The 26,774-nt window shown below is 43.5% G+C and overlaps 1 protein-coding gene across 1 annotated transcript; it reads right to left on the bottom strand.

The window, feature by feature from the left end:
* Positions 1 to 26,774, bottom strand: nup210 (nucleoporin 210). The gene is made up of 40 exons (XM_008319450.3): positions 26,229 to 26,774; positions 25,424 to 25,563; positions 23,958 to 24,089; positions 23,304 to 23,400; positions 23,030 to 23,180; positions 22,330 to 22,462; positions 21,986 to 22,144; positions 21,426 to 21,494; positions 21,234 to 21,340; positions 20,480 to 20,620; positions 20,198 to 20,335; positions 19,936 to 20,091; positions 19,602 to 19,800; positions 18,327 to 18,472; positions 16,944 to 17,162; positions 16,665 to 16,838; positions 16,368 to 16,560; positions 16,160 to 16,266; positions 15,495 to 15,599; positions 15,002 to 15,103; positions 14,002 to 14,130; positions 13,702 to 13,829; positions 13,477 to 13,612; positions 13,328 to 13,390; positions 11,911 to 12,090; positions 11,582 to 11,662; positions 11,342 to 11,473; positions 11,073 to 11,231; positions 10,802 to 10,893; positions 10,052 to 10,226; positions 9,150 to 9,325; positions 7,986 to 8,206; positions 6,682 to 6,818; positions 5,930 to 6,044; positions 5,329 to 5,475; positions 3,575 to 3,825; positions 3,230 to 3,425; positions 2,833 to 2,952; positions 2,281 to 2,358; positions 1 to 1,144 (listed from the first exon to the last, which is right to left on the bottom strand). Exons 1-40 carry the CDS (start codon positions 26,372 to 26,374, stop codon positions 1,041 to 1,043), a joined length of 5,634 nt encoding a protein of 1,877 aa, XP_008317672.1. The 5' UTR covers positions 26,375 to 26,774; the 3' UTR covers positions 1 to 1,040.

Below are 26,774 nucleotides of genomic sequence, written 5' to 3'. Positions count from 1 at the left end.
TTAACATGAGAGCGAAAACTTTAATTAGCAAAGGCAGCGGTTCATTATATACATATTCATCTGTATCGTGTGGTTAAAGCTTTCAGATATGACTGACAAGGTGATTAACACAACAAAACGTTTTCTTTTTCTCTTCATTCTGATTCTCCGTTCAGTCGATCGGCTACAAACTCAAACACCATCTACTGGTGACAATATTTCTTCAGATATACAAACTCCTCGTTTCAAACCCAGTCGCACTCTGATGTCACAGAACCTGTACAGAACCACGGTCGTTTCTTTCCTGAACTCAGTCAGAACACAGAGAAGGTCAGAGTTCAGCTCAGACACCGAGTGACTTCACAAACCAAAAACAAACTGGCATTAAAAAAATAAAGGATGCTTCACATTTCTAAAGTGTTTCACATCAATGACATGGACGGCAGCTGCAACAATTTTGGCTCAAAAAAAAAAGAAAAAAAAAGGGAGTTCTGGTTCCTTTCACTAATGCCCTGGACAGGAACACAGGAACTTTTTGAGGTGAGAACGAAGCACATTTGAAGGGTTGATCAGTGATGAGGATGTCAGAGGTTCAGTTAACAACTAGTTCACAAAATGAATACGTCACATGGTCAGTGGACACTTCCTGCTCCGAGGAAAGGACAAAACAAATCTGTTTTTCCACACCAGGCGCTGGAACTTCCTGAGTTAACGTGATGAATTACACAGCAACAAAACAAGCAGACTAACTAATTCATCTATGAGGCACAAACTGCTGATTTTTAAACTTTCATTAAAAACATCAGTCATAACAAAGTGGTTTTATATAAAAAAAAGTCAAATGCAAAACACAACACACAAAATAATTATAGTCTCGGCCTCCACCGCTGGTCTCCATGTCTGAAAACAAAGGTTTTTTTTTGATAAATCATCAAACATGAAGACGATGACGCATCACATTTGTCTCTCACACTCATTTGGATCCACACAGACACATTCAGTATGCATTAACGGCCTGCGGTGTTCAGCTCTTGACGGAGAAGGGGGGGGGGACGTCTTCATCAGGTCTTGTAGTCTGGAGAGTAGAGACGTGACCGGGGGCTGCTGTTGGTGTCAGTCCTGTGCATCATGTGGTTGAAGGAGTTCACTGCTGGAGAACTGAACGCTGAGGAGCAGAGAAACAACAACTGTTGTTACTGGGCCAACGAAAAAAAAAAAAAAACACAAGAGGAGTAACTGTCTTTAATACTGAAATAAAAAATATCGTGGGTTATGATTTTTTTTTTTTTTTAATCCAGATTTTGTCTGCACTGACTGGGCTACACGACCTGCTGCCTGTGTGTTGTTCACACCTGGAGCATCTGCAGCTGTGGAGCTGCTGCTGCTGATAATGAACCTTCAGTATAATTAATTAGTGTAGACATTTCTCCACCGACCCACGAGGCTCGGAGCACGTGCTAGTGTCAAGGGTTCTCCAGGAAAACTGGTCTCAGGTACTAGTCTACACAAAGACTAGTTCAAGGAGAACAAAGACTGTCCCTGAAGGTACCACCAGGTACCACGGCTCCACTAGAGTGGAACTGTATATAATGTACCTTTAAACAAGGTAACGGGGAGTATTACTATAGATCAGAAATACTTTATTGATCCTGGAGGGGAAACTGTTGTTGTAGTGCCTCTGCTCTCCTGCAGGGGCACTACAACAGAGCAGTACCTATACCAAACATTATAGCAGGGGCACTACAACAGAGCAGTACCTTTACCAAACATTATAATTATAATATCGTCACTCTAAATTACCATAACAGTCGTCTAAATCAGACTATCATATAAAAATACATACATAATTATATGAAAATATAAATAAATAAAATACATTTTATAAATGAAGGTACAGTCATAAATATATGTTTTAGTGGGAACAGAATATTGGAGCCATGACTGTGTATTTTGCAACAACATTAACCAGAACATAAAAGAGTGAATCAGTGTGAGTCAATCATCAGGCTTTAAAAATACTGACCAAATACTGCACAGATTACTTTGTAAATATTGACCGGACTATTACCCAGACTACAAACATCGTCCACGAGGGTAAAGATAATATTGACTGAAGAGTCTGACGACTCCAGGCTGGAGTGACGTCCACTGGAGTGGGATCAGTCTGGAGTGGGGGGTTCCCACTGCTACTTTAAAGTATTTACAGGACGTTTTCAGCAGCTAGATGACAGACACTAATACTACACACCTGCCTGAATGAATAACATTTTGAAACTCCTAATTTCTGTGACAGAACCCTACCTGAGACAGGAGGTGGCGTCCTCTGGATAAAAGCAGGATGATAAGTCTGTTCTTTTGGTGTAAAGACGGAGTGAAGGACTGGAGAAAATACAAAAAAAAAAATGTTAGTCTGTCAGTGACAAAAACAAACATTAGCTAAAACGTTAGCTCTGGTGTCTTTACCAGGACTTTTGTAGCTAACGTTAGCTCTGGGGTCTGTACCAGGACTGTTGTAGCAAACGTTAGCTCTGGTGTCTTTACCAGGACTTTTGTAGCTAACGTTAGCTCTAGTGTCTGTACCAGGACTCTTGTACCCAACGTTAGCTCTGGTGTCTGGACCAGGGCTGTTGTAGCTAACGTTAGCTCTAGTGTCTGTACCAGGACTGTTGCAGCTAACATTAGCTCTGGTGTCTGTCCCAGGACTGTTGTAGCTAGCGTTAGCTCTGGTGTCTGTTCACATAATAATTACACATCCTTTGTCAAAATTTGTACTTCTCTAACAAGAGCTACATGTTCAACACAGTACAGAGGGGGGGTGTGGAGGTGCAGTGGGGGGCGAGGGGGTGCACAGACCGATGATGATGATGGCTGTACCAGCCAGCAGAGCGAACAGGGTGAAGAACATCATCTGGTAGCTGTTGATGAAGCTGTGCAGGGAATGTTCACCATCCAGGCTAACAACTGGAGCAGCAGCTGCTGAGAAACAGGCAGACGACGTAACAGGCTGTCAGAACCCCATCCAAGAAGCCACAGCACAGAGACGCTACAGCACTGAGGGATAATGAGTTGTATATTACAGAGCAACTGAAACCAGGATCCTGATGGATCATTAAAAACACAGGTGAAAGAAATAAACCCGTAGCTGGTCCTGAAACCTCAGCAGAAATAATCATTTCAACAAAGACAACGTTCTCTCGTCTCTGCCAAGACAACAATCTGAGTTGAATTGACTTTGGTTTGGATTTTTAACCTCGTGTTGCAGATGCTGCGTCGGACACATGAATCAAAGTGACCGGGATGAGCAGACTCTGGCCAGAGGAGGCGCTGCTGACGGAGATGGAAGCAGAACCAGCGACCCTGGGGTCCACAGCGCTGACCGTGAACCTGGAGAAACCACTGTGCGTCTCCTCCCTCTGAACGGCAAAGTTGGTCCAAGTACACACCACCTGGTGGACACAGAGGTTCGACACAGACACAGGTGAGACCATACACACCACCTGGTGGACACAGAGGTTGGACACAGACACAGGTGAGACCTTCAGGTGTCTGCGTTAGAACTGGGCCTGTGGTAGTACCTGTGGGCCTGTGGTCTCACCTCCAGGGTGGAGAGCGTGGCTGCGGGACCGTAGACGGTGAATTCAGCTGCAGGGTGGAGGTTCGAGAGCAGCACCTCCGTCTGGTCTGAGTACAGTCCGGGCTCGATGGGCAGCCTGGCACCGACGTGTTCCCCAGAGAACGTGGTGCCCTCCAGGCCCGCCCTCACCAGCAGGTTGGTCATGGACACGCTGAGGACACGGATCTGCTGATCGGACATCGGCTGCAAGGTCATGGAGCAGGTGTAGAGGCCTGAGGGAAGGGTTTGTGGAGGAGGAGGAGGTGACAAAATGAGAGAATAAAGACAGGAAGTCATTCTCAAACAGAAAGGTTTTTAAACCACCGTTATATCAATGTTTTATTTCATCAAGGGTTGATTTAAAGCTCCATCTGCTGCACCACACACTGGGCTGCCGTTTTCATCATCCCTTCAGGAGAATGACTAATACGGTGGATGAAAGGTTTTCAACAGGGGGCTTGCAAAACCCACAGGGTCCACAGAGGTCTTTCTGAGGGTCATGAAATGTTGATTGGATTCATTTTTAATAATTCTACCCACATTATTACCACAAATGAAACCAATCTGCTCAATTTAAACTGCTGTTTACCAGGGGAGTGAGAAAATGTCGGCACCGTATCAATATTCTACAGATCACTGTATAATATATAATAACAGTCAAATATTCAAATATTCTCTGTTCCAACGTTAATAACCTGATGTTAAAATGGAACAGTATTGTGTCTTTACTATGATCAGTTTAAAAAAAACAAAAAAATAACTCAATATATTGTCACGCCTGCAGTATTGTGTCTTTACTATGATCAGTTAAATAAATAAATAAATAAAAAAACTCAATATATTGTCACGCCTGTAATATCGCAATATATCGTATCATTGCCCCTGTATCGTGAGCCGTATCTTATTGCCAGGTGACAACAAACAGTCCTACTTTTTACAGAGTGTAATATACAACGGTCAGTCAAAAAGTTCTGAGACAGACTGACCTCTCATCTCCGCTGCCGGACTACAACTGTCAAAAACAGGACTGATCTAAAGTTTTGTTGTCGAGTTGCTCCGTGGACCAGCGTCCACCGGCTCTGAACAAAACAAACCTGCAGGTGTCAGTTCAAAGCTCCAGGAGCGTCAGGCCGTGCAGGGGTTTGGACCACAGAGCACTGCGGCAGGAACAACTGTGCTGTACACAAACAGCTAATGTTGATCTAAGAAGTGTGTGAAGCCTCGAAGCACTGGAACGATCACAACACACACCACTCTGAGGCAACACAGAGTCCTCCGTTCAATATGTCACGCCGACACTTTTTATGGTCCCCACTAAATTCATTTCATGGTCACTGCAGGTATTGATTATTCCCTTTTAAACAGCACAGTGTGCAATGCATATGTATGGAGGATTAAGAGTGTACTCTGAGGTCAGCCTCAGTATTCAGTCAGTATTACCATTGGCATTATAGGAACATCATGTTTGTAAAAAATGTGTTAAAAAAGAAAAGGTTAAAAGAGAAAAGAGAATGAAGATTCTGCTCTAAAACAAAGGTGTAACAAAACTGCGATACATTGAATTATCGCGATATTTATTTCCACGATACAATACTGTATCGATGTAACGATTTGATCACCAGATTCTTATTAATATTCAGCCCTATATACAACGGTCTGATTAGAAAAGTCAGATGTTTTGTTCAGATCGTCAGCAATGGGTCACATGATTAGGACAGTGTTTTTCTGAACCTTACCGATGCTGGTGTCAAAGCTGACGTGACTTTTCAAGACATCACTGACGGCAAAGTCAACGGCGTCACTGGTGAAACTGAGGAGGCAGCTGACGGAGGTTTCTGGCTGCAGCTGTGGAATGGCTTCAGTCTGAGCAGAAGAACAGGTTCCTGTGAGGAAGAAGAAGAAAGAGACGACAAAACACAGGAGAATTAGACCTTTCTGCTGACAATGTTCACACACATACTGTTTCACAGACACCAGAGCTAACGTTAGCTACAACAGTCCTGGTACAGAGACCAGATACAGCTACTCCTTTGTCCTAATTATTTTCTTTCTTTTCTTTTCTTTTCTTTTCTTTTCTAATAATTACATGTATTAAAAGTGTGTGATTTATTAATTAAAAGACTTTTCTTCATCAGATTCATTTCTTTTTTCCAGCTCTAACCTTGACGTGACACCACTTGAACAGCAGTTGTTTGCGTCAACGTCACACAGCTCCGCTCTAACTAACTGCTGATTAGTGCTCTCTGCAGATGATTCATGTGAACTGCACTTGACAGTGATTCTAAAAACGCTGACTCGTCCACATTCGGCTCGTTGAGCATCGACTCGTTCTCGTACCGATGAGGTTGGTTCCACGTTCTCCGGTGCTGAGGAGAACCTTGGTCTCTCTGCCGTTCCTGACCGGTGCTGGTTGGGCCGTGGCTGTTGTTTTCGTAGCTGCGTCCACTATCACCTGAGGAGCACACGAGGACAGGAAGTGGCCGATAAATCTGAACTTCATTTGGAGGAGTGTGTGTGTGTGTGTTATTAACATTTGCATCCCCATCAAAATGTTCCCATTAATCACATGCTGTCAGTAAAACACACTCCTTTAACTACAGTGTGTTATTATAGTGTAACAACTGTCTCTATAAATCTACTCAACCATTAGAAACGCATTCAAGAACTCGTCTGTCAACCCTTTAAAAACACGACTCAGATCTCATTAATACTCTAGGTCGTCAGAAGGGAGCGCCGTTACACTGGCGTAACCCTGACGCTCCGTATGATGTCATCCGTACGTACGGACGTTAAACTGAAAGTAAAACCATAGGGTGAAGATGTATATATATATATATATGTACAAAGTACCCTGTTGTACCTTCATTCTGGGCTGCACCGTCTAATGGCCTGATGCGGTGTGATTCAGTGGGAGGGGGTTAGGGGGGGGGGGCAACTCTCAGGGGAGTTTGCTGCGTGGATAATTACACAAGTGTGAATTTGCCTGCTGGAGCTCATTCATCATAACCAGGACTGTGTACTTAGAGCGACTTCATCGCAGTAGTACCAGCACATACAGTACGTATACAGTACAAAAGTACATGCTGTACCTCTCTGTAGGTCCTGAGGACTCCAGGTATTTCGTAGTAAACCGTGACGCTGCCCACGTCTCTGGCCACAGCTGCACCACTGCGAGGATCCACGTGAAGAACAGCGTTGGCAGAAGAACTCCAGGTCCCAGGAACACCTGCAGACAGAGATTTATGTCCGTGACCCACGCCTTCAACGTCTGCAGAAGGAAGTCGCTTTCTGCTCCCTGTTCCTACGAAAACAGGTTCATCTGTTCTAAACACCACCGCACACATTCTTACTTTTGGCACAGTGATCCAAAACATCCACCAGGGGGTGATGGAACGAGACACCACCCTGCCCCTCCTTCTTCTTGAACCTCTCATTTTCGTAAACAGGAGACTGAGTTATCTAAAAAAAACTCACTGGTCATACCATGACACTACACACTCTAGACCAGTAGGTGGCAGTATGCTCCTAAAAAACGTTGGTTGTCAGGTCCGTACGTAGGCTGAGAGACGTTCAGGTGTTGGAACAGAACGTGGGAAGAACTTGTTCCACAGACACTAACAGTGTTCTCCAGTGGAACTCTTTCCACTTCCTGTTTTTTCTTCTTTTTCTTCTGTTGTTGTTTCATCTATGGACAGTTAACCAGGTCAACCAGACCAGTTTGACCAGTTTAATGGTTAATGGTGATGTTTCTGGAAAGAAATGTGACTCTTCTGTTATGGAACAGTGTCAGTTGTTGAGGTTCACAGACCAGTTCAGTGGATGATGGGATTTGACACAGTTTTTCTAAAATCGTGAATCGTATCGTTATCATCTCTATTTTTTTCTCTATTTTTATGTTTACAGACGTTTTATTTATTCATGGTCTGGATCCCTGACAGCTGTCCCAGATCGACCGTCTGCCTCTGGCCCTGGTCCTGGTCCTGTGGTCTGGCTGACCAGGACCAGCAGATGTTTTCTTTTAGAGTAAAAAAAACGTTGGTACCATCTGCTGTTTCTCTACATGTGCTTTAAATACACAGAGAAATGCTGCGAAGATTGATGTTAATATTTTTACAACTTACAAAAAAGAATGCCAGCAAACACAGGAGATAATGAAAGGTACAAATAAAAAGTTCCTCTCTGCCAAGAACCTGTCAGTGATTCTCCTGGACTGAAGATAAAGAAGTGAAAAAAATAAATAAATAAAATAAATAAAAAATCACTGTAGCAGCAGAGCCAAAGAAACGGCAGCAGAAAAACACAAACACCGTCGATACATCACCGCCCCGTCGTCGACAGTTTGAAAAAACACGTTCACGCTGTTCGGCTAACGAGACACGAGGACTGCACTCACCATCTGGGCTGCTCAAATGGGCCGCGAAACAAATGACGTCTCCCACCACCAGTCTCTGGGCTTCATCGGGATAAATGGCGTGTTCCACGGAGAGCGGAACGTAGTCGGCCACGCCCACGTTTTCACTGTCCCACACCGCAAGGAGGGTCAGGCCCACGTTGACTGTCCGCACCACCAGGGTGTGGTTACTGGGCCCGGCCCCGACTTGGACCAGGTCGTCTCTGCAGGACAGAACATGGAGAAGGTCAGAGGGTGAAGTTGGACTAAACCTTTAATGGACGTCATTCATCGTGACCCACTTTATTTGACTTGAATAAAACTGTAGACAAATACACACATACTTTTCCCACTTGATTTAACAAACTTTAAATTAAATTAAATTATATTAGATAATTAAATATCTATAATATAATGATTAAAACTATGATATAATTATATAATTATTATTATTATTATCATAATACAACACTGTTTGTTGTTGAAGTTCAACTTCTAACTCCTCACCAACTTTTCTGTTCTTTCTCTTCAGAGAATCTGCTGCCAGAAAATCGCTGGAAGCGAGAAAATAAATGAAAACCCAAATGGCTGCTGGGAGACCTGACAGGACGTAATCACAGGTCAGTCCTATTTGTCCCAGGACCATCAGCCCTTGATCCTAATACTTTCTCCTCAAACGCAGCGCCGGCAGCAGAAGACATTCATCCTGAACGTCACTGAGGTTCATTTGGCTCCATCACGGACTCAGGTGGAACCGCTCGCTCTGTCTGACGTCGTAAATTCATGCTGGCAACTTCATTTACAGCAGCAGCAGCAGCAGCTCCAAAACTATATGTGCAGCGCCCCCTACTGTATGTATTACAATCATCAAAACCCCTAATTACTAAATTAAAGTTGCTTAATTCTGCAATAAGTTCCTCCAACTCACAAAGAGCTACAGACAAAGATATGATTTCCTCAAGTACCACTAGGGGCCGATAACGTACTGCTAGTTGTTCACTACCCACAGTTTGAGAACCAGAATATTAAATCACTGAATATTCTTCTTTTTTTCAGAAATCCATGTTTGTATTTACATCTGCTTTTATAGAAATGTTGTCTGAGCAGAAAGGCCTGATGAAAGTTACCAAGGCAGACGAGTGCGGTGGAAGAGAGTGAACAACAGACCTGTTTGTGGAGAAGACGAGGTGAGAGCTGGAGCTGTGCAGGGCCTCTCCGGTGCTGGCGTGGAAGTGGACGACGAAGGTGAGAACGGTGCCGAGGGGGAAAGACTTCAGACGTTCTCTGGTGGACGTGTGGATCACTGGACTGGTGCTGAAGCGAAGGTAGGACACGGGCACCACCTGGGGGAGGACACAGAGGTCAGTGGCTGCTGCTGCCAAGGTCAGAAGACGAAGAAGTGAAACACGTCAAACACCACTGCCCCACTACATCGGTATCAGTTAGTATCAGAACTGGAAATAAGTGTTTGGGACAACATCGCCATATCGGGAATGGGCAAAAACTGAATATCGGACATCTGTAGAAATAAACAATACGTGGATGGAAAGTGTCTGGACACATTTGGCTTCAGAGGAACCACAACTCTCAGACACTCAGCAGTCAGAGGGTTGGGATTTGAACTCTTTTTTTTTTTTTATAAATAAATCACTGATGATTTATGCTGCTCTTTATCGTTATGTTTACAATAACGCTGCCACTGCTGCCACAGCAGAATTATCCACTGACATCTACACATCCATTCTTCTTCTCCCACAGCCTCACAGCCAATGACAGGGCTGCCTTTCACTGCATAATGATCTACAGGCAGGACGACAGGAAGTCTCTGAAAACAAATGTCCTCACCCTGGAAGGAAAATGACTGATGACGGATTGTGATTTGCTGCCGTTGCTGTTGTTTGCAACTTATAAAATGTCGCTGCGTCGCTAGCACAACAGTGACAGTGTTTTCTCCAAGCATCAAACGCAGCGGTCTCATCATTTCCCGGCAGAGACGGATGTCCTCGTCCATATATGTCTCTAGAACGCTGCTTTAAGGACAGTAAAGACGCCTCGGCCCACAAACTGACCTTCACGGCAAGGATGAGGGTTTGATTGACACCGAAGGTCTCCTGGGAGGTGACGAGCAGCGTGGAGGTGCCGGTCAGAGACCCCGACGTCAGGAAGCCCTTGGTGTCCACCTGAGCCGTGACAACCTGGTGGGGGCAGTCCAGCATTTGATAGGAGAGCGCCCCCACACCATCCCTGGGGGAAAAACACACACATCACAGCCATGATTTCAAGTTAAAGTTTAGTTTAGTTTTCTACGAGACTCAGGCATCATTGGAAAATAAACTTTTTTTCTACATTGTAAAATATATGTTCCATGTTTTTAATCCTCTTATGAAATTTGCTTTATGCAAATGTCTGTTTATTGTTATGACAACAATCAAATATAATCCAGACTCTGTGCTCTCCTCCTCTCTTTCTTTGAGAGTTATAAATGTGTCAAACAGCGCCCCTCCAAAAGTTACATGGTGAATGAGTGTCGAAAACAAGGTACTGCAGTACATTTTCCCAACGCCACGCCACTGGCCAACTTCATGGGCAATTAATGGAAACCACTGTCCCTAATTCTCTAATCTACGGTGGAGGGGTCAAATATCTAACTTCAGGTTTGACACTTTAATGTTTTAAAGTTTCAATTTTACTTTGTGTAACTCCACTGAAGTAAGAAGTGAAAACAGTGTTGTTGGTGACCTCTGCTGTGACAGAGGTCACCAAACTTTGACTGGGCTGCAGCCCACTGGTCGGGCACCTCTGTGTCTTCAGTGACTCACCTGTTGGTCTGGAGTTTGAGCAGTGAGTTTGGAGCCATCAGTAACTCTCCAGCCTCCACATCAGGGTTCAACATCAGCAGCTTGTCATAGACCTGGAATAAAACCAAACAGATGAAACTCTAATATCAGAGGGTTTTAATCATCGTCACACTCTGGTTTGAAGCCCAGACACTTTGGACTCCACTCTGACCTGCTGATATTACAGAGCTCAGCAACTTTACTGCTCAGCTGTATGAGAGTCCGCTCTGTTATGGGAGGGGGGGTTCTGTACCTGGATCTGGATCTCATCTCTGAACTCCACCAGGTTCCCCTCCAGCTGCCCAGCTCCAGGCTGTGAGACTCTCAGCACCACCTTCAGCCCCGTTCTCCCTCGGGTCTTGGCCGTCACCGTCATCCCAAAGTTGTGTTCTGACTGGAGCTCCACGTTGGCCTGAAAGAGACGCCCGACCACGGTGAGATTAAGATTCAGTCACTGACCTGTTTCACACTGAACCACCGCACACGACAAAACACAAGTCAGCAAGTGTGTGGGGTTTGAACCTCCAGGTGTCTTGACTGGACGTCCAGGATGTCTCTCTTGGTGGTGGACCAGTGGAACATCAGTGGAGGTACAGCGTTGCCAAAGGAGAAGGGTGTCTGACTGTTGGTCAGGCCCATCACAAACACAGGCATCTGGGAGAAAAACAGAGAGAGAGAGTGAGTGAATGAGTGAGAGAGAGAGAGAGAGCAGGTGATGGAGATGTTTGTCCCAGGAAACTAAGAAGATTTTAAAAATCCCACCTGTGTTCCCGTCTTCATCCTTGTGATTGGCGCTCTGATTCGAATACCCGCCAAACAAACGACCTCCACTTCCACCTGATCCTGAGGAAACCAGACAAACGTAGTATTAGGTCCTGGACTGAAGCCTGGACCTGGAGGATTTAGACCAGACTGAAGCCCTGACCACTCATCACCTAGAAGACTTGGTAACCAATTATTAACTTTAACTATCTAAACTGATCTCAACTGCAAAACTCTAACATGTCTCATCTCATCTGAACCAGTTCCTCCTCCTCCTCTTCCTCTTCCTCCTCCTCTGTCATAAACCCACGTCACCTCCTTCTACTAACCTCAGAAACGACGACCAGCTTCCCAGTTTCTGCGTCCACAGCTTGGACCAGTCCAGTCACGGTGACATTGCCGACGGCCGCCCCGCTGACGAGGCCCATGCCACTGAGGGAGGCTATGTTTTCATCAGAAATGGAGAAGAGGATGTTGGACTGGGGCTGAGGTCCACCTTCAGATGTCACCTAAAAAAAACAAAAGGACATTTGAAGTATTATTTGTTTTGTTTTTTTCTCAGACAAATTAAACCCTTTTTTTTCCCACTCACCTGCATCATTGCTCCAATTAAAAGTGTCATTTTCCTGGGGATAAGTTTGAACGGTGGAAACACCTACACAGATACAGTAGAAAAGAACCGTCAGTGCAGTGTTCTGCTGAGAAACAATAAAATAATAAAGTCATAAACAGCGTCAATACCTCGATGGGCTGAGGTGAAGATGAGATTTTTCTTCCGTTTCTGTCTAAAACGACAGCAGACAGAGAGGTCTGACCAATCAGAACTCCTTTGACCAGGAACACCACTGTGTCGTTCTCGGCCGACTCTGACAACGGGCTGCAGGGAGAACATTTAGGTGATGAGTTAAAAACGTCTTAAAGTGAAGACGGAGCTGAAAGATCTCAGAGTTCCTTCTTTAGTTTTACAGTAAAGTGACGATCGCAGAGGCCGCCTTCAGCTTCAGGTTCATGAATCTGAAGTAGGCGGTGGGGAAGGGCTTCCTGTTATCATCCAGGACTCTGACATAAGCTCTGACTGATTTGCCGATCTCCACCTGTAACAACATGAATGATGTCAGTCGCCGGGCAGACGAGGAAGAACAGGAAATCATGGGTGAAAACTGAAGGGAAGTGTGTCAGAGCAGCACAGCGATATCCCAGCTGAACCAGAACCAGAACCAGAACCAGGAGCTGCAGGAATGAGGGATTAGCTGGATGAACACTGACCTTGTCCACCACCCGCACATAAACCTCCAGGATGTCGGAGACACGCACGGTGGCTCTGGCTGGTGCTGGGAAAGCCAGACAGAGGTCGTGAACTACGACCTTCACCAACCCTGGGAGAACGGGCGACACCTGGGAAAAAAAGGATGAAAAAAAAAAGAACATATTTATACATTTATGCACTTGACCTTTGCCCTTTGAGCTAAATTCTTTATTTAAATTTTGTACCAGTTCATGTTTTTACATACGGCTACTTGTGTGATGTTGTTTTCTTTGTTTGGAGCCACTGATAAAGTCAAAACTATATGTTGGTTAAACTTGGACTTTTTAACCTACAAATACAAACTAAGTTCTTGGTTGAAGTCGATTTAGTTTTGGAAATAGTGACGCAGCCGTTGTCATTTAATCAAGATGACACTACATGACATCATGACATCATGACAGACTGTCTATCGTCGTCCGTCCCTTTTTTTTCCCACTCACCTGCATCATTGCTCCAATTAAAAGTGTCATTTTCCTGGGGATAAGTTTGAACGGTGGAAACACCTACACAGATACAGTAGAAAAGAACCGTCAGTGCAGTGTTCTGCTGAGAAACAATAAAATAATAAAGTCATAAACAGCATCAATACCTCGATGGGCTGAGGTGAAGATGAGATTTTTCTTCCGTTTCTGTCTAAAACGACAGCAGACAAAGAGGTCTGACCAATCAGAACTCCTTTGACCAGGAACACCACTGTGTCGTTCTCGGCCGACTCTGACAACGGGCTGCAGGGAGAACATTTAGGTGATGAGTTAAAAACGTCTTAAAGTGAAGACGGAGCTGAAAGATCTCAGAGTTCCTTCTTTAGTTTTACAGTAAAGTGACGATCGCAGAGGCCGCCTTCAGCTTCAGGTTCATGAATCTGAAGTAGGCGGTGGGGAAGGGCTTCCTGTTATCATCCAGGACTCTGACATAAGCTCTGACTGATTTGCCGATCTCCACCTGTAACAACATGAATGATGTCAGTCGCCGGGCAGACGAGGAAGAACAGGAAATCATCGGTGAAAACTGAAGGGAAGTGTGTCAGAGCAGCACAGCGATAACTCAGCTGAACCAGAACCAGAACCAGAACCAGGAGCTGCAGGAATGAGGGATTAGCTGGATGAACACTGACCTTGTCCACCACCCGCACATAAACCTCCAGGATGTCGGAGACACGCACGGTGGCTCTGGCTGGTGCTGGGAAAGCCAGACAGAGGTCGTGAACTACGACCTTCACCAACCCTGGGAGAACGGGCGACACCTGGGAAAAAAAGGATGAAAAAAAAAAGAACATATTTATACATTTATGCACTTGACCTTTGCCCTTTGAGCTAAATTCTTTAATTTAATTTTGTACCAGTTCATGTTTTTACGTACAGCTACTTGTGTGATGTTGTTTTCTTTGTTTGGAGCCACTGATAACGTCAAAACTATATGTTGGTTAAACTTGGACTTTTTAACCTACAAATACAAACTAAGTTCTTGGTTGAAGTCGATTTAGTTTTGGAAATAGTGACGCAGCCGTTGTCATTTAATCAAGATGACACTACATGACATCATGACATCATGACAGACTGTCTATCGTCGTCCGTTTATCCAGGGCGGGGTCAGGGGGGGGGGCAGCAGTCAGAGCGGGGACACCCAGACTTCCCTCTGTCTCAGCTCGCTCTTTTTATTTTACACTTTCCGTACGTCGATGAGGGAAAAGCCGGCCACACGGCCAACAGCAACATTACCAAAATGAAGCCGACTTCAGCAGAAATAGCTGATGAGTTTAGCACTTAAACCTTATGAGGTGTTAAATTTATGGACCATAATAACCTCAGATGTTGTTTATGGATGGACTGAGTGAGTGGCCAGCAGGTGGAGACACGTCAGGGTGTGTATTATTTAGGCTACAGTTACAGTAACAGGTCGACTGTTACTGTGGGTCTGAAGGTGTGTTGGGACAATATTGACATAGGAGCAAAAAGTTAATATCAAACTTCCTTAGTTAGGAATTATATTTATTCCCTTTTTCACAGAAGTACTACCTCACTTTCAGATCAGTACTACAATCATCATGTACTTCACTGAGGTCACTCCTCTACACCTCCTGCCCCAGATGTGTTTTTTGTTTGTTTTGTTTTTACCTGAACGGCTCCCTGGGCCTCCTGGAAGACCACGTCCACAATCCCTTTAACGCTGGTGTTGACGAAGAAATGTCCGGAACCTTCTCTCAGCGCCAGATTCACCTGGAACACAGAGCAGAGCCGAGGCTCGGTGAGAGTGACTGGAACTGTTGAACATGTGGTACCAGGAGAACCACCTGTGTGTGTGTGTGTGACCTTTGCCAACGTGACCCAGAAAAATCCTCTTATACAGGTCAGTGGCTGCAGTTTGACCCCGGCAGCTGCTCAACACCGGCCTTTTATTCCACTGGATTACCACCGGAGGCTTCAGTGAGCAGAGCTGCCGCAGCGTCTACTGTTATTATTCTGAACCGTTGAATCACTCAGCCGAGAGCAGAACGCCCTCCGCCCACCAGTTTGTCCTGCAGCGGAGTGGAAGTCCGTCCTACCTGTGTGATGACCAAATGTTCCTTTAAAAAAAAGTTCCATCGGTTCTATGTGAACCACTTCTTACCAGCACATCTGGGTGGTTGTATATGGTCAGTTCTTGGGGGAAGACTTTGACGTATTCAACCAGCAGGAGGTCCAGAGAGGCGGAGACGGGGGTCAGGGGCTCGTACTGTACAGGACAGAGAACAGTTCCAGCAGGATTAGTACCAGGACTCCATGTAAATGTGTGACAGATAAGACTGTAATCACTGTTGTCTGCTGTTTGTCTGCGTCTGACATGAATGAAGTACAACCTGTATAACCTGAGTATAATTTACAAGTGGTTTTTGGCCTCGTCCCTGGATGCTGTCGCCTCCTAGTGGCTGGGAAGAAGCACTCATATAAACAGGCTCAGCAGTCTGAGGCCTGGCTACATGGTTCCACCAGTGGTCCGCAACCCACGTGTTGTTTTTCCCCATACTGTCTGCAGCTGAATGTTGTGGAGGATGTTTTTCTTATTCTTTACATTTGATTTAAACACATTAGTCATGCAGTACTGTGGAGTATAAACTGGGTACTGTTGGAGTGACACCAGAATAAATCTCGTCCAGTGAATGGTTCCAGGTAACTGGGTACTTTTTCACAGAGCGCGTGGCTCCTCTGTGGCCCCGCAGAGGCAACAACCACAGTTTGAGAAACGTTCCTCCAGTTTTTAATCTGTAGGTGAAAAAATCCAATTCTTCAACTTACTGGAGTGGAAACTCTAGCTGCTGCAAGGTGTGAGACTTTGTAACCCACAGCTGAGACTGTGACGGCAGCCAGGCCCGTCTGGTGATGGACCAGAACCATCTGACGTCCTGCCAGAGCAGAGAGAAGAAAAAAAACAAAACAAAATTACTTTATTTTATTTCCCCCTCACTGGAACATTAGTGAATCACAGACTGTGTTCCAGAATCACCGTGTTGTTTCATCTGATCGTTCCCATCCTTGACCATCTGAAGCTCCATGGGCATGTGAGGCTCAATACTGGCCAGTGGCACCTTGGTGGACTCCCAGAGCATACTCAGAGAGCTGAAGTTGTCAAACTTCCTCCCTTGTTGGTCAAAAGCAGCCAAGTCCAAAACTGGGTTGTGGTAGTTTGACACCGGGACCTGGAAAAAGTTAAACTCAGGTTAAACTGGTTAAACTCAGATCCTGTGATGTCATCAACACGTGTGACGTCATCGTCTTCTAACTCCCACTCAGAGACACTCACCACCTGTTTGTTCTGCTGCAGCAGTGGACAGGTCAGGTCCAGCTGCTGGACGGTGTAGACCGGTACCAGGGTGAGACGGGACGGAGGAGCACAGACAAACTGGATCTTCGTCAGCTCCACGGCAGGGTAAGGGTTGGTGACACTGGGTTTGTTTCCCACCCGGACCTCCAGCACCTGAAACATGACGTCACAAAAAAAAAAAAAAAAAGGTGAAAACCACAGAACTAAATAAGAATTAATTAAAGGCAGGAATGGATTAAAAAAAGAAGAAAAGTCGACCTGTTCCCCCAGGGACCTGCAGGTGGCTCTGAGCCAGTGCTGGTCGTACTTGTGAGACGAGGGATTGGTCAGAGCCAGGCTGACGCCGGCCTTATCTTCAGCAGCCATGTCACAGAAGAACTTTGAGGGTTCCAACACCCAGGGGCGCGGGCCGCCCTCAAACAACATGTCTTTGGAGGAGCCCAGAGAGACCACCGCTACAGACACGGGGTCAACCGCCTGAAACAGAACAGACACGGGAACGACTGTTGTTCAGACTCATTTCACTTTGTCTTCATTCAAACATGGAAATAGTTCTTCACACTTTTCATGTTCTTTTTCTTTTCTTTCTTCTCTAGTGGTTCCTGCTGTAGATCCCTCTGTTCCAGAGTTAGGAACTGATGTTCAGATGGAACAGAGTCTCTATAGACTGTTCTATTGGTGTAAAAGCTCTGCTCACTTTCTGTTCCGCTCTGTTCACAGTGTAGAACGGTTCATATTTATTGTGTCGATGGTTTCAGTTTGAAGACGTTTTTTGAAACTGAAATATTTGTTCACTTGAATTAAAATATCGTTCTGTTACTGAGGAGGAAATAAAACTGTAAGTTCATTCCTATTTGGTGTCTTTTTTATACAAATATAAGTTATTAATACATCAGTGGAAGCCTTTTTTAAACAGAAGAAAGATTATCTATAATCTGGATAGAATTTAAAGAGAATTAAACAAAACAAACTGTGTTGAGCTGCAGGAACAAAACTGGTTCAACATTTTCTCACTGGAGTAAAAAAAAAAAGAAAAACAACTCAGACATGTCTGCAGTACTCAACAGTACTCAACAGTACACATTACCACATTACACACACACACGAGTACAACACAGAGACTGAAGACGACTTCAAACAGCATGTGAGTGCAGTGATGACATGAACAGAACAAACAGGAAACTCACACTGTGTCTGTGAAGTCAACAACATCTTTACACTGTAACATCAACACACACACACACACACACACACACACACACACCGTTCAATCCACAAACTACAGCAGGAGCTGAAGTCAATTAAAATCATTTGCAGACGTAGAGAACAGGGCAGTGCAGCGAGTGTGTGATGCATAATTAACGTGAACCAGCGAAGAGAAACCCAGGAGGAAGAGACTGTAACGCTCGCTCATCATCACACACACACACTCCTGCCCTGAGCGCGCACGTGTGTGTGTGTGAACAGAGGAGCTAACTCCTTTTTTTAGATGACTTTAAAGATGAAAAGTAAATCATAACAAAGACTCGAGGCTCAGTCGGAGATTCTGCTGCAGCTCCGTTTCAAACATAATTATGGGAAGAAAAAAAAACAACAATGATGGAAATTTCTGTGTTGGTGAAAAGGAACATTTGGACTCACTTTCAGAGGCAGATATGCAGCGATGGTGATCTTGGCGCTGAGGTGAACGTCGCCGTGACTGTAACTGACTGAGAGCACGGTGAAACCTGGAGCCAGAGCTTTGGCCCTGATCCCACTGCAGTGGTGCTGTCCTGGAGCCAGGCGACCTGCGGTGGACACAAGGTCAAAGAACGATCAGGACGCACAGACAAGATCAACCGTGTGACAATGTGATGATGATGTCAGAAAGATTTGTTTTTGTTCTTTAAGAAACAGCGTTTGGTTGATTTTTTTTTTCTCAGGTGAGAATAAAAAAAAAAAAAAATTTTTTTTTTGTTTTTTTTTTTCATTTTCCCCTGGGAAAAAAAAAAATAAACCAAAAGCTGTTTTTTTAAAAACAAAAAAAAAATTTTTTTTTTTTTTTAAAAAACGGGTTTTTTGTTTTTTTTTTTTTTAAGAAAAAGGGTTTGGTTGATTTTTTTTTTCTCAGGTGAGAATAAAAAAAAAAAAAAAATTTTTTTTTTTTTTTAAGGTGAAAAGGAAAAAAAAAAAACAAAAAACCCGTTTTTTAAAAAAAAAAAAAAAATTTTTTTTTTTTTTTAAAAAACAGCGTTTGGTTGTTTTTTTTTTTTTTAAAAAACAGCGTTTGGTTGTTTTTTTTTTTTTGTTTTTTTTTTTTTTTTAAAAAACGGGTTTTTTGTTTTTTTTTTTTTTAAAAAACAGCGTTTGGTTGTTTTTTTTTTTTTAAAAAACAGCGTTTGGTTGTTTTTTTTTTTTTTAAGGTGAAAAGGAAAAAAAAAAAACAAAAAAAAAAAAAACGCCGACTTCTGACGTCTCTGCCTGGATCTGGTTTTTAATGAACTTAATGTTAAAATCTGTCCCTAATTTATATTCATGTCACGTCTACACGCAGCCACACTTTCTTACTAAGTTCTTGTTCTATTTAATTACAAAACATAATTTTTACAGTAAAATGTTGCCCAAATATTATGGTAATTTGTGTTTGTCAGCATTACCTGTTAAGTGTGATATCACATCCTTGGCCTGTAGGTGGCGCTAACTATTAGATCGTTTGTTTTACTTTTTTAAGGATTAATACACCGTGTGTGGTGTCAAACGTTTACAGCCAAAAACGTTCATTATTTTCACTGATTTCCTTAAAGATGTTAATGACGGTGTTTGGTTTGGACTCAAACCTTTTCCATTACTGAACACTCAACACTCTGAGCTGTGATTGGTTGACATTTTGAAGTGAGTGTCCTCAGGCTTTGTTCATCACTGGATAATTAAACCCACCATCCAACAGCTGGAAGACACCGGGCGTTTCCTCCTCCACCTGCAGGTCATAGTGGGAACAGTCGGTCAACATGACCCTGTCGTGTCCTGGCTCCTCCAGCCGACCGAAGAACCTGAGCGGCAGGTCCAGCACCAGACCCACGGTCACCTCCACTCTGCAGGGAGCAAAGTCCATGGACTCAGGCTCCACCACAAACACCTGAGGACAAGGACGGGGGGGACAACTTAAAAATCCAACCACTTTTGACCACAGTGTTGTGGTTGAGGTGGTGCAGCCGTGAACACGACGTCAACATGAGTTCATCGGTCGTTCCTCCCTCCAGGTGCAGCTCACCTTCATTTGGCCGAAGTGTAACGGGTTGCGTAGATCGTGGGCATAAATCACGCTGACGCCGATGTCACTGACTGTTGACATGGCTCCTTTCACCGTCACCGTGGCAACAGCTGTGTTGGAGGAAGACCAACTGAAATTCCCGCTGCCCCCCGTCGCCTGTCAGGACCAAGAGTAGAACTGATTATCACGTGCACCAGACTGGTACTTCGTTACATCTGCTGCTGATGTAAGAATGACATTTGAAATGTAAAAATTAAAGGACCTTTATCATGTACTGATAGGCTCCGATCTTGGGCTGCCATGGAAACCTCAGGATGCTGGGACTGAGAACGATGGGATTATAGATTTCCACATCCTGTTCGTTGCGGACTGCGTTGGTGAGTTGGTGAACGTTCCCACTCTGAAACAGAGAAGACGCCACAGGGGCCGATGAAGAGCCGGGCACATCTTCACCACGACATGAGTTTAACGCAGCAGTGATGATCTGGTGTCGACCAGAGCAGCTTTCAGGTTCAGTTTCAGGTTCAGTTTCAGTTTCACTCACTTTGTCGACCACATGGTTCAGAGTAGCATCGATGAGGGTGAGGCCGTCTTTGATCGCCCTCACGCGATGGTACGATCCATTCAGAGAAGAGTGCAGGGGTTCAAAGAACTCAGGGGGAAAACCAGCGTCGATACGGATGTTCTGTCAGAATTAAGAACACTCAGATGAAAAACCTCTCTCTCTCTTTGACGAGAGGGATTTACAGCTTAAGAAAAAAAAATCTTTGGCATTTTAAAATGTTAATCCTCATTGTAAGAGCAAATCTGTGTAAAATGAAAGTGACTTTAATACATATATATATATATATGTATATATATATATGTATATATATATATGTATATATATATATGTATATATATATATGTATATATATATATATATATATATATATACACTTTTTTTTTTTTGTCATTGTGACAAATTGTCCCTTAAGGACTTTCCAGACCTCATTTTTGCATGCACTAAAGACTAAACCAGTGTCAAACTGGTTTATCCTCAGTGATGTAACTAAGTACCATTTTAAAGCAAACCAAACATTTGCATGTGAGGAACTCTAAACCGACAAACCTCTTCGACAGGTTAGGCCACACCCACGTGGGCTGGTTAACCACAGATGTCAAATATTTGATGTTTATCAAAAACCTTGGCAACAAAGACTACAGTCTCACAGGCTCCAGACTGAAACACATTTCTACCCTGTATACTGTACATTACTGAAGCAGTACTGCACGTCTCCTCCATGTGGCGCACTTACATCCGAGAGGTAGATTTTGTTGCCAGATTTGTCAAAGACTTCGATGGAGATCTCGTAGACTCTGCCTGTTTCCAGGACCCAACTGTCTCCAGGACGGATTTTAAAACCTAAGACAAAGAGGTTTAGTTTCAAGACTCAGTTGTACTTGTACTTAAACTACAGATACTGTATCAGTAGTATTAGTAAACAAACCTAAGTATCCTGGTTCGACCACGTACAGGGTGCTGTTGGGTAGACGGGAAACTCCCTGCATTCGAAGGCCTGGAGAGATTCAACTAAGGACAGAATGTCATTTATAATCTGGGTTTATAATTTATTAATGACTGTAGAATATCCTTGGACTCTAACGTTAATCCACTGATTCATCTGAAAACCAAACGTCAGCAGTTTGATGATGATTAGACTAGATTAGAAAATCTGGCCTGTGGTAGATACTGACCAATCACAGAACAGATCAGAGATCTATTGGCTGCAGACCTGGGGGTAAATACCTGTCAATACCTGATACTTTATCAAACGGTTTTATCGTATTTTTATTGTGGGTTTTACACCTAGAGTTGTCTGTGATTGGTGGTTTCAGGGTCCGTCATCAACACACTGCATGTTTATTCCAGCACCAGGAGCTGTCCACTGACTCCTGAACACAAACAGAGCACACGCTGCCGCCTGATTGGTGCTTCAATCATCATCAAACTCTTCTTTTTCTGATTCTCTGTTTTGACAGGTAACGATGTGACCGGTCCAAAGGATACTCTTGTGGTCCAGCACCACGTTGATGTGTCCCAGCTGGGCTGCTGTTACTGTGGAGATGCTCTGGTCCAGACTGGCCACAGCCACATCTGGGTTTCCGTTCGGGCCGACCACACTGTTCTGCAGGTGCAGCTCGTACTGATCACACGGCATGGCCAGCTCTGTTTACAAAAAAAATAAAAATAAAAATAAATGAAACCACATGGACCTGAGAAAACTCATGTAACTCAAAATCATTTTTTAAACATTTAATACTTCCTACATTTCTTTTTCGTATTTTTTTTTAAAGTGTTTATTTACACAAACAGGAAGTGGCCATGAGTCTAGACTGGAGTGAGAGTCAGACCTGTGATCTTTCCCTGTTTTATCTTCAGGACTTTGTATCGAATGGATGTTCCGGCCAACAAGTAGACGTCATGTGCAGGACTCAGCAGGATGTTCTCCAAGATCAGCAGCCTCACCTCGGCAGCGCCCACATCCTGTGAAACAGACAGAAACATGGTTAGCACAGCAGCACAGCCTCACCCCCCCCCTCCCCCCAGTCTGAACAAATCACATTCAACAGCAGTGTAACAGTAGAATCAATGGTACCATTACTCTGAGGGGGGGGCGGGGGGCTCCTGAGACCACCCAGGGTGGAGGGTCATATTTGGTTGTGTGTGTGTGTCTACAGCGAACATCACAGTAAATAAAGAGGAAAAGTGGAAATGAAACCTGGTGTGTACTTTCACTTTACATGAAGTGAAAATAACCAAGAGTTATAACACACACACACACACATACTGTATGTATATATAAATACACATATACATATACAAATGCATATATACATATATATTTAAATAAACAATATATATGACTGTGTACTTGACCTGTTTTTTTTTGCGGTACAACCATCGTTTTACAGGAAATTAAAAAACAGAACTTCTTATTTTGCCCATTTAAATTAATAATTTAAAATCCAGAGGTTTATTTAACATCAACTTATTTTATTTTTAGAATTTTTTTTTATCTGTTGCGTGTGTGTGTGTGTGCGTCCACCTTACCTTATATAAGGACTCTTGTATTTTGGCCTTTAACTTTGCGTGTCCAGTCTTCAGTCCTGACACCAGAATGATGTCTCCCTGTTTCCCAACACGCTCCATCTCAGATATGTAGCCCGGGGGGGTGTACGTGGACTCGGAGAATTTAAGTACCCTTATAAAAAAAAGAAAAAAAGAAATTAAAAACGTGGCCATCTTTAAACATCAGTCATGATGAACGCAGAAAAAAAAAAAACATTTTTGTTCAGACTTGAAGTCTGATCAGAGAGAATCTTACTGTAATGAGTTGTACGAGTCAGAGATTCCGTTCACATCGACATCCTTCACTAAGGTCCAGTCAAACACCAGACCAGCCAGGGTGCTGAAGGTGTTTCCTGTCACATCACATAAAACACATCAGCAATGATTTAATCTGAGAAAAACAGTGAGGCCTGAAGAGACGTTTATTAATATTTAGATGAATATTTTCACTGAAACAAATGATGACAATGAGATTTAGAACGTCCTGGAGGTTGACTTTCATTAAAAAAAAAACCATGGGGATTTTAATACAGGATAATAGTTTATACTGCCTCTGGTATAATAATTTTTCAAACAAAAAAAAAAATTGAAAAAGCATCATTAAAGGCAAAGAAAACAAAAACAAACAAATCAGACCTTGGAGCCAACTCTACAAAATCAGGCTCCAGAAATGGTTCAACAAACTGAGTGTGTGTGTGTGTGTGTGTGTGTGCTGTGGACCAGAACAAAAAGCCACTGTACAAGTCAGACAGAGTGGAATAAACGCAGCCAAGAGTCGGCTCAGTCGATAATGTGAGAAGTTTTTAACAAATAAACCAAACAGTATTGACTCACAGCAGAACAAACACGTTCTGCTGGTACTAACAGTACTACAGTATTCACTCATCACTAAGGTAGTAGTACTCATTACCTTCAGAGTCCAGTGCATAAATCCTGAGCTCCAGCGGCGAGTCCTCAAGATGCAGCTCTCTGGTCGTCGACACAATTTGGATTTCACGGATGATGTCGACGATAGCGTCACAGCGCAGTACCTGTCCAGTAACTGGACAAAGAAAAAAAAAGTCAGCTTTAGTTAAAAACATCATGATCGTCCTCTGATACATGTCTGTGGCAGCCGAGGGTATTAAACCCTGTTGAAGCTCAGCTTCACTGAGGGTCAACGGATCAACGAAGAGAAAAATGTAGCAGAGCATTTTTAGTACTTTATGTCAAGTTCCTGAGAAGCTCTGGAGACAAAACTGCAGTAAAGTGTGTGAAAAAGACCGTTTCAAACCCCCAACACCAACACTGTTCCAAGACTATTTCAGCAGCAATCTGGCCATCTGCTGGCCATTAGGGAAAAAATGGTTAAATCCCCAGTAGAGATGTCTGACTGTTGTGGTATGACGGGGGCGGGGGGGAGGTACGGGGGGGCGGAGTGTGTGTGTGTGTGTGTGTGTGTGTTTCTGCTAAAGAAAAGGAGAGCAGTATTTACATTTCAATTACTGGGTCTAAAATGACTGACATCCGTTTCACAGACCAACCAGTGTCACTGACATCGACCATGTATCCTGCAGCAACATTTCCAGAGTGGAAAAAAAACTCAATATTAACATTACGTTATTTGCAAAAGAAACTGCAAGGACGAAACGTTTGATTTTATTCAAGACGAGACGGAACAGAAATCCACTCAGTGATTAAAGTGCTTTATAAATAAGGAAGTAATGAGAAAATGGGAGGAGATGGAGCTGCTGTCTCCACTATCACTGGTGCATCACCTGCATTCAACGACAGACACACACACACACACACACCCACCACTCAGTGAAGACAAATGACAGCTCACTTAGCGGTCTTTGGTTTGCAATCAGTACAGGCCTTGGTCTGATGCATTATGGGAAGATTATGTTTGAAATTCTTATGAAAGAAAAAAAATCAGCTTTAGTGATATTTTACTTTGTGTAAATAATAAATGACTAACATGTGTTTTTATAAAATATACTATAGTACTACGATCTGTATTAGGAGACAGAGAACAGAGTACAATATACTCTATGACAATATTTTACAGAAATGAAGCCCTAAATACATATATAATGTATTTATATGTATATATATTTATATATACATATATAGATGTGTATACAGTATATACACACATATGTATATACTGTATATATATTTGTATATATGTATACAAATGTATATATAAACACACACATACATATGTGCTGTATATATACTGTAGCTACACACAAACGTAAAAAAACATATTACACAGGTTAACAAAAGTTCAATATATGTTCACATATATTGTTTATGTCTAAATATTGAGCTCATTAATTAATCATTTTTCTCTCAGAAATGTTTAACGAATGCTTGCTCCAGTATATTTACCAACATCTTCAGCCAGTATAATGCTGGTCAGTCTGGAGTGCTGGGTGGACAGAGCCTGGAGAACTGCCCTCCTGGAGCAGCCTCTGCCCGCCTCCTCATCCACAGCCTGGACACTTGCTACCTCCGGCCTGTTGGAGGACCTGGGGAGGAAAAAAAAAAGATGTTTGAAGACGTTAAGAAATTAATTTAAAACCATGCAGTAGTAAACATTAGTATTTTGGGTTCAAACTGAATTTAGTCAGAATTATACCTTTGGTTGAAAATAAGCAGAGAACTGGAATTTATATTCTATTGTTGCTTTAATAACAGACACAATGTATAACCAGTGTATGGTTATAATTCTGTTTGTCAGTTATTGTCAGTTACTGTTTATATAACCAAACATTGGTTCATTTATTTATTTTTTTGTCAGTTATTACTGACAGACACTTGACTCTGACTGTGTTTCTGTTCTCAGGTTTTCTGACGTACTGACCAAGTACTGCACAAAGTACTGCAGTAATACTACAGATACTGTACAATAAGGTCATTTGTGAAAAAACAGTTACAGTCCAGTCTTCGTGGTGACGAAGTCCTGAATGAACTCCAGTGAAACACTGTAAATGAAAGTGACTGAACAGAAGGTCCAGTGAATAAACCGGTCCAGTGATGACAGGGCGGCGGGACACGGTGATCGTCTGACTACAGTCTACAGAGGGGACTCTCCGGGTAATGAGACATGTGGACACATGCGGCTTCCAGCGCCGTGTAACCTGACACTCCCTCACACAGCCTGCCTGCCTTCAGTCAGAGTCTCCTCACTCACCATCTGTAGCAGCCCTCAGTGGTTTCCAGTGTAAAGTTGATCCTCGTACTTCTGGCCAAAGGCAGCAGCACTTTAGGGATATTGAGTTTAGAAGAACAGTCAACTCCGGCTAAAAATAAAGCAGTCAATATTAGGAGGGAAGTCATTTCCGCTTCTCGTCGCCGACAAATGTCTACTGCGAGCGTTAAGACAGAAGTTCAATGAATGAAGCGTTGACTTTCGGTGCTATCTCGACGTTTCCGGTGTGTTTATCATAGTTAGCTGCCCGTCCCGGAGTTGTACAGTAGCCATCCAGGTGAACTAGCACCGTCCACACGCCGTCCTTCTGCCCGGCCACATGACGGACCACCCGGTTTATAGTGTCCTTCTTCAGCTCAGCTTCGTGTCCGTCGGGACGTTGGAGAAACTCGAAGGCGGGAATTAGCTCTAACGCTCAAGTATTAAGTGTTACTATCCACAGTTAGCACAGTGACAGGATAGCATACGAATGTTTTGGAGAAATACCCGCCATGAGCAGCAATTGGACTACCAAACGTGCCTGTGACG

This window comes from Cynoglossus semilaevis, chromosome 10 (assembly GCF_000523025.1).
Source record: "Cynoglossus semilaevis isolate Cse_v1.0 chromosome 10, Cse_v1.0, whole genome shotgun sequence".
In the NCBI taxonomy this organism is placed as follows: Eukaryota; Metazoa; Chordata; class Actinopteri; order Pleuronectiformes; family Cynoglossidae; genus Cynoglossus; species Cynoglossus semilaevis.
This window is presented reverse-complemented; position numbering and strand designations above follow the sequence as displayed.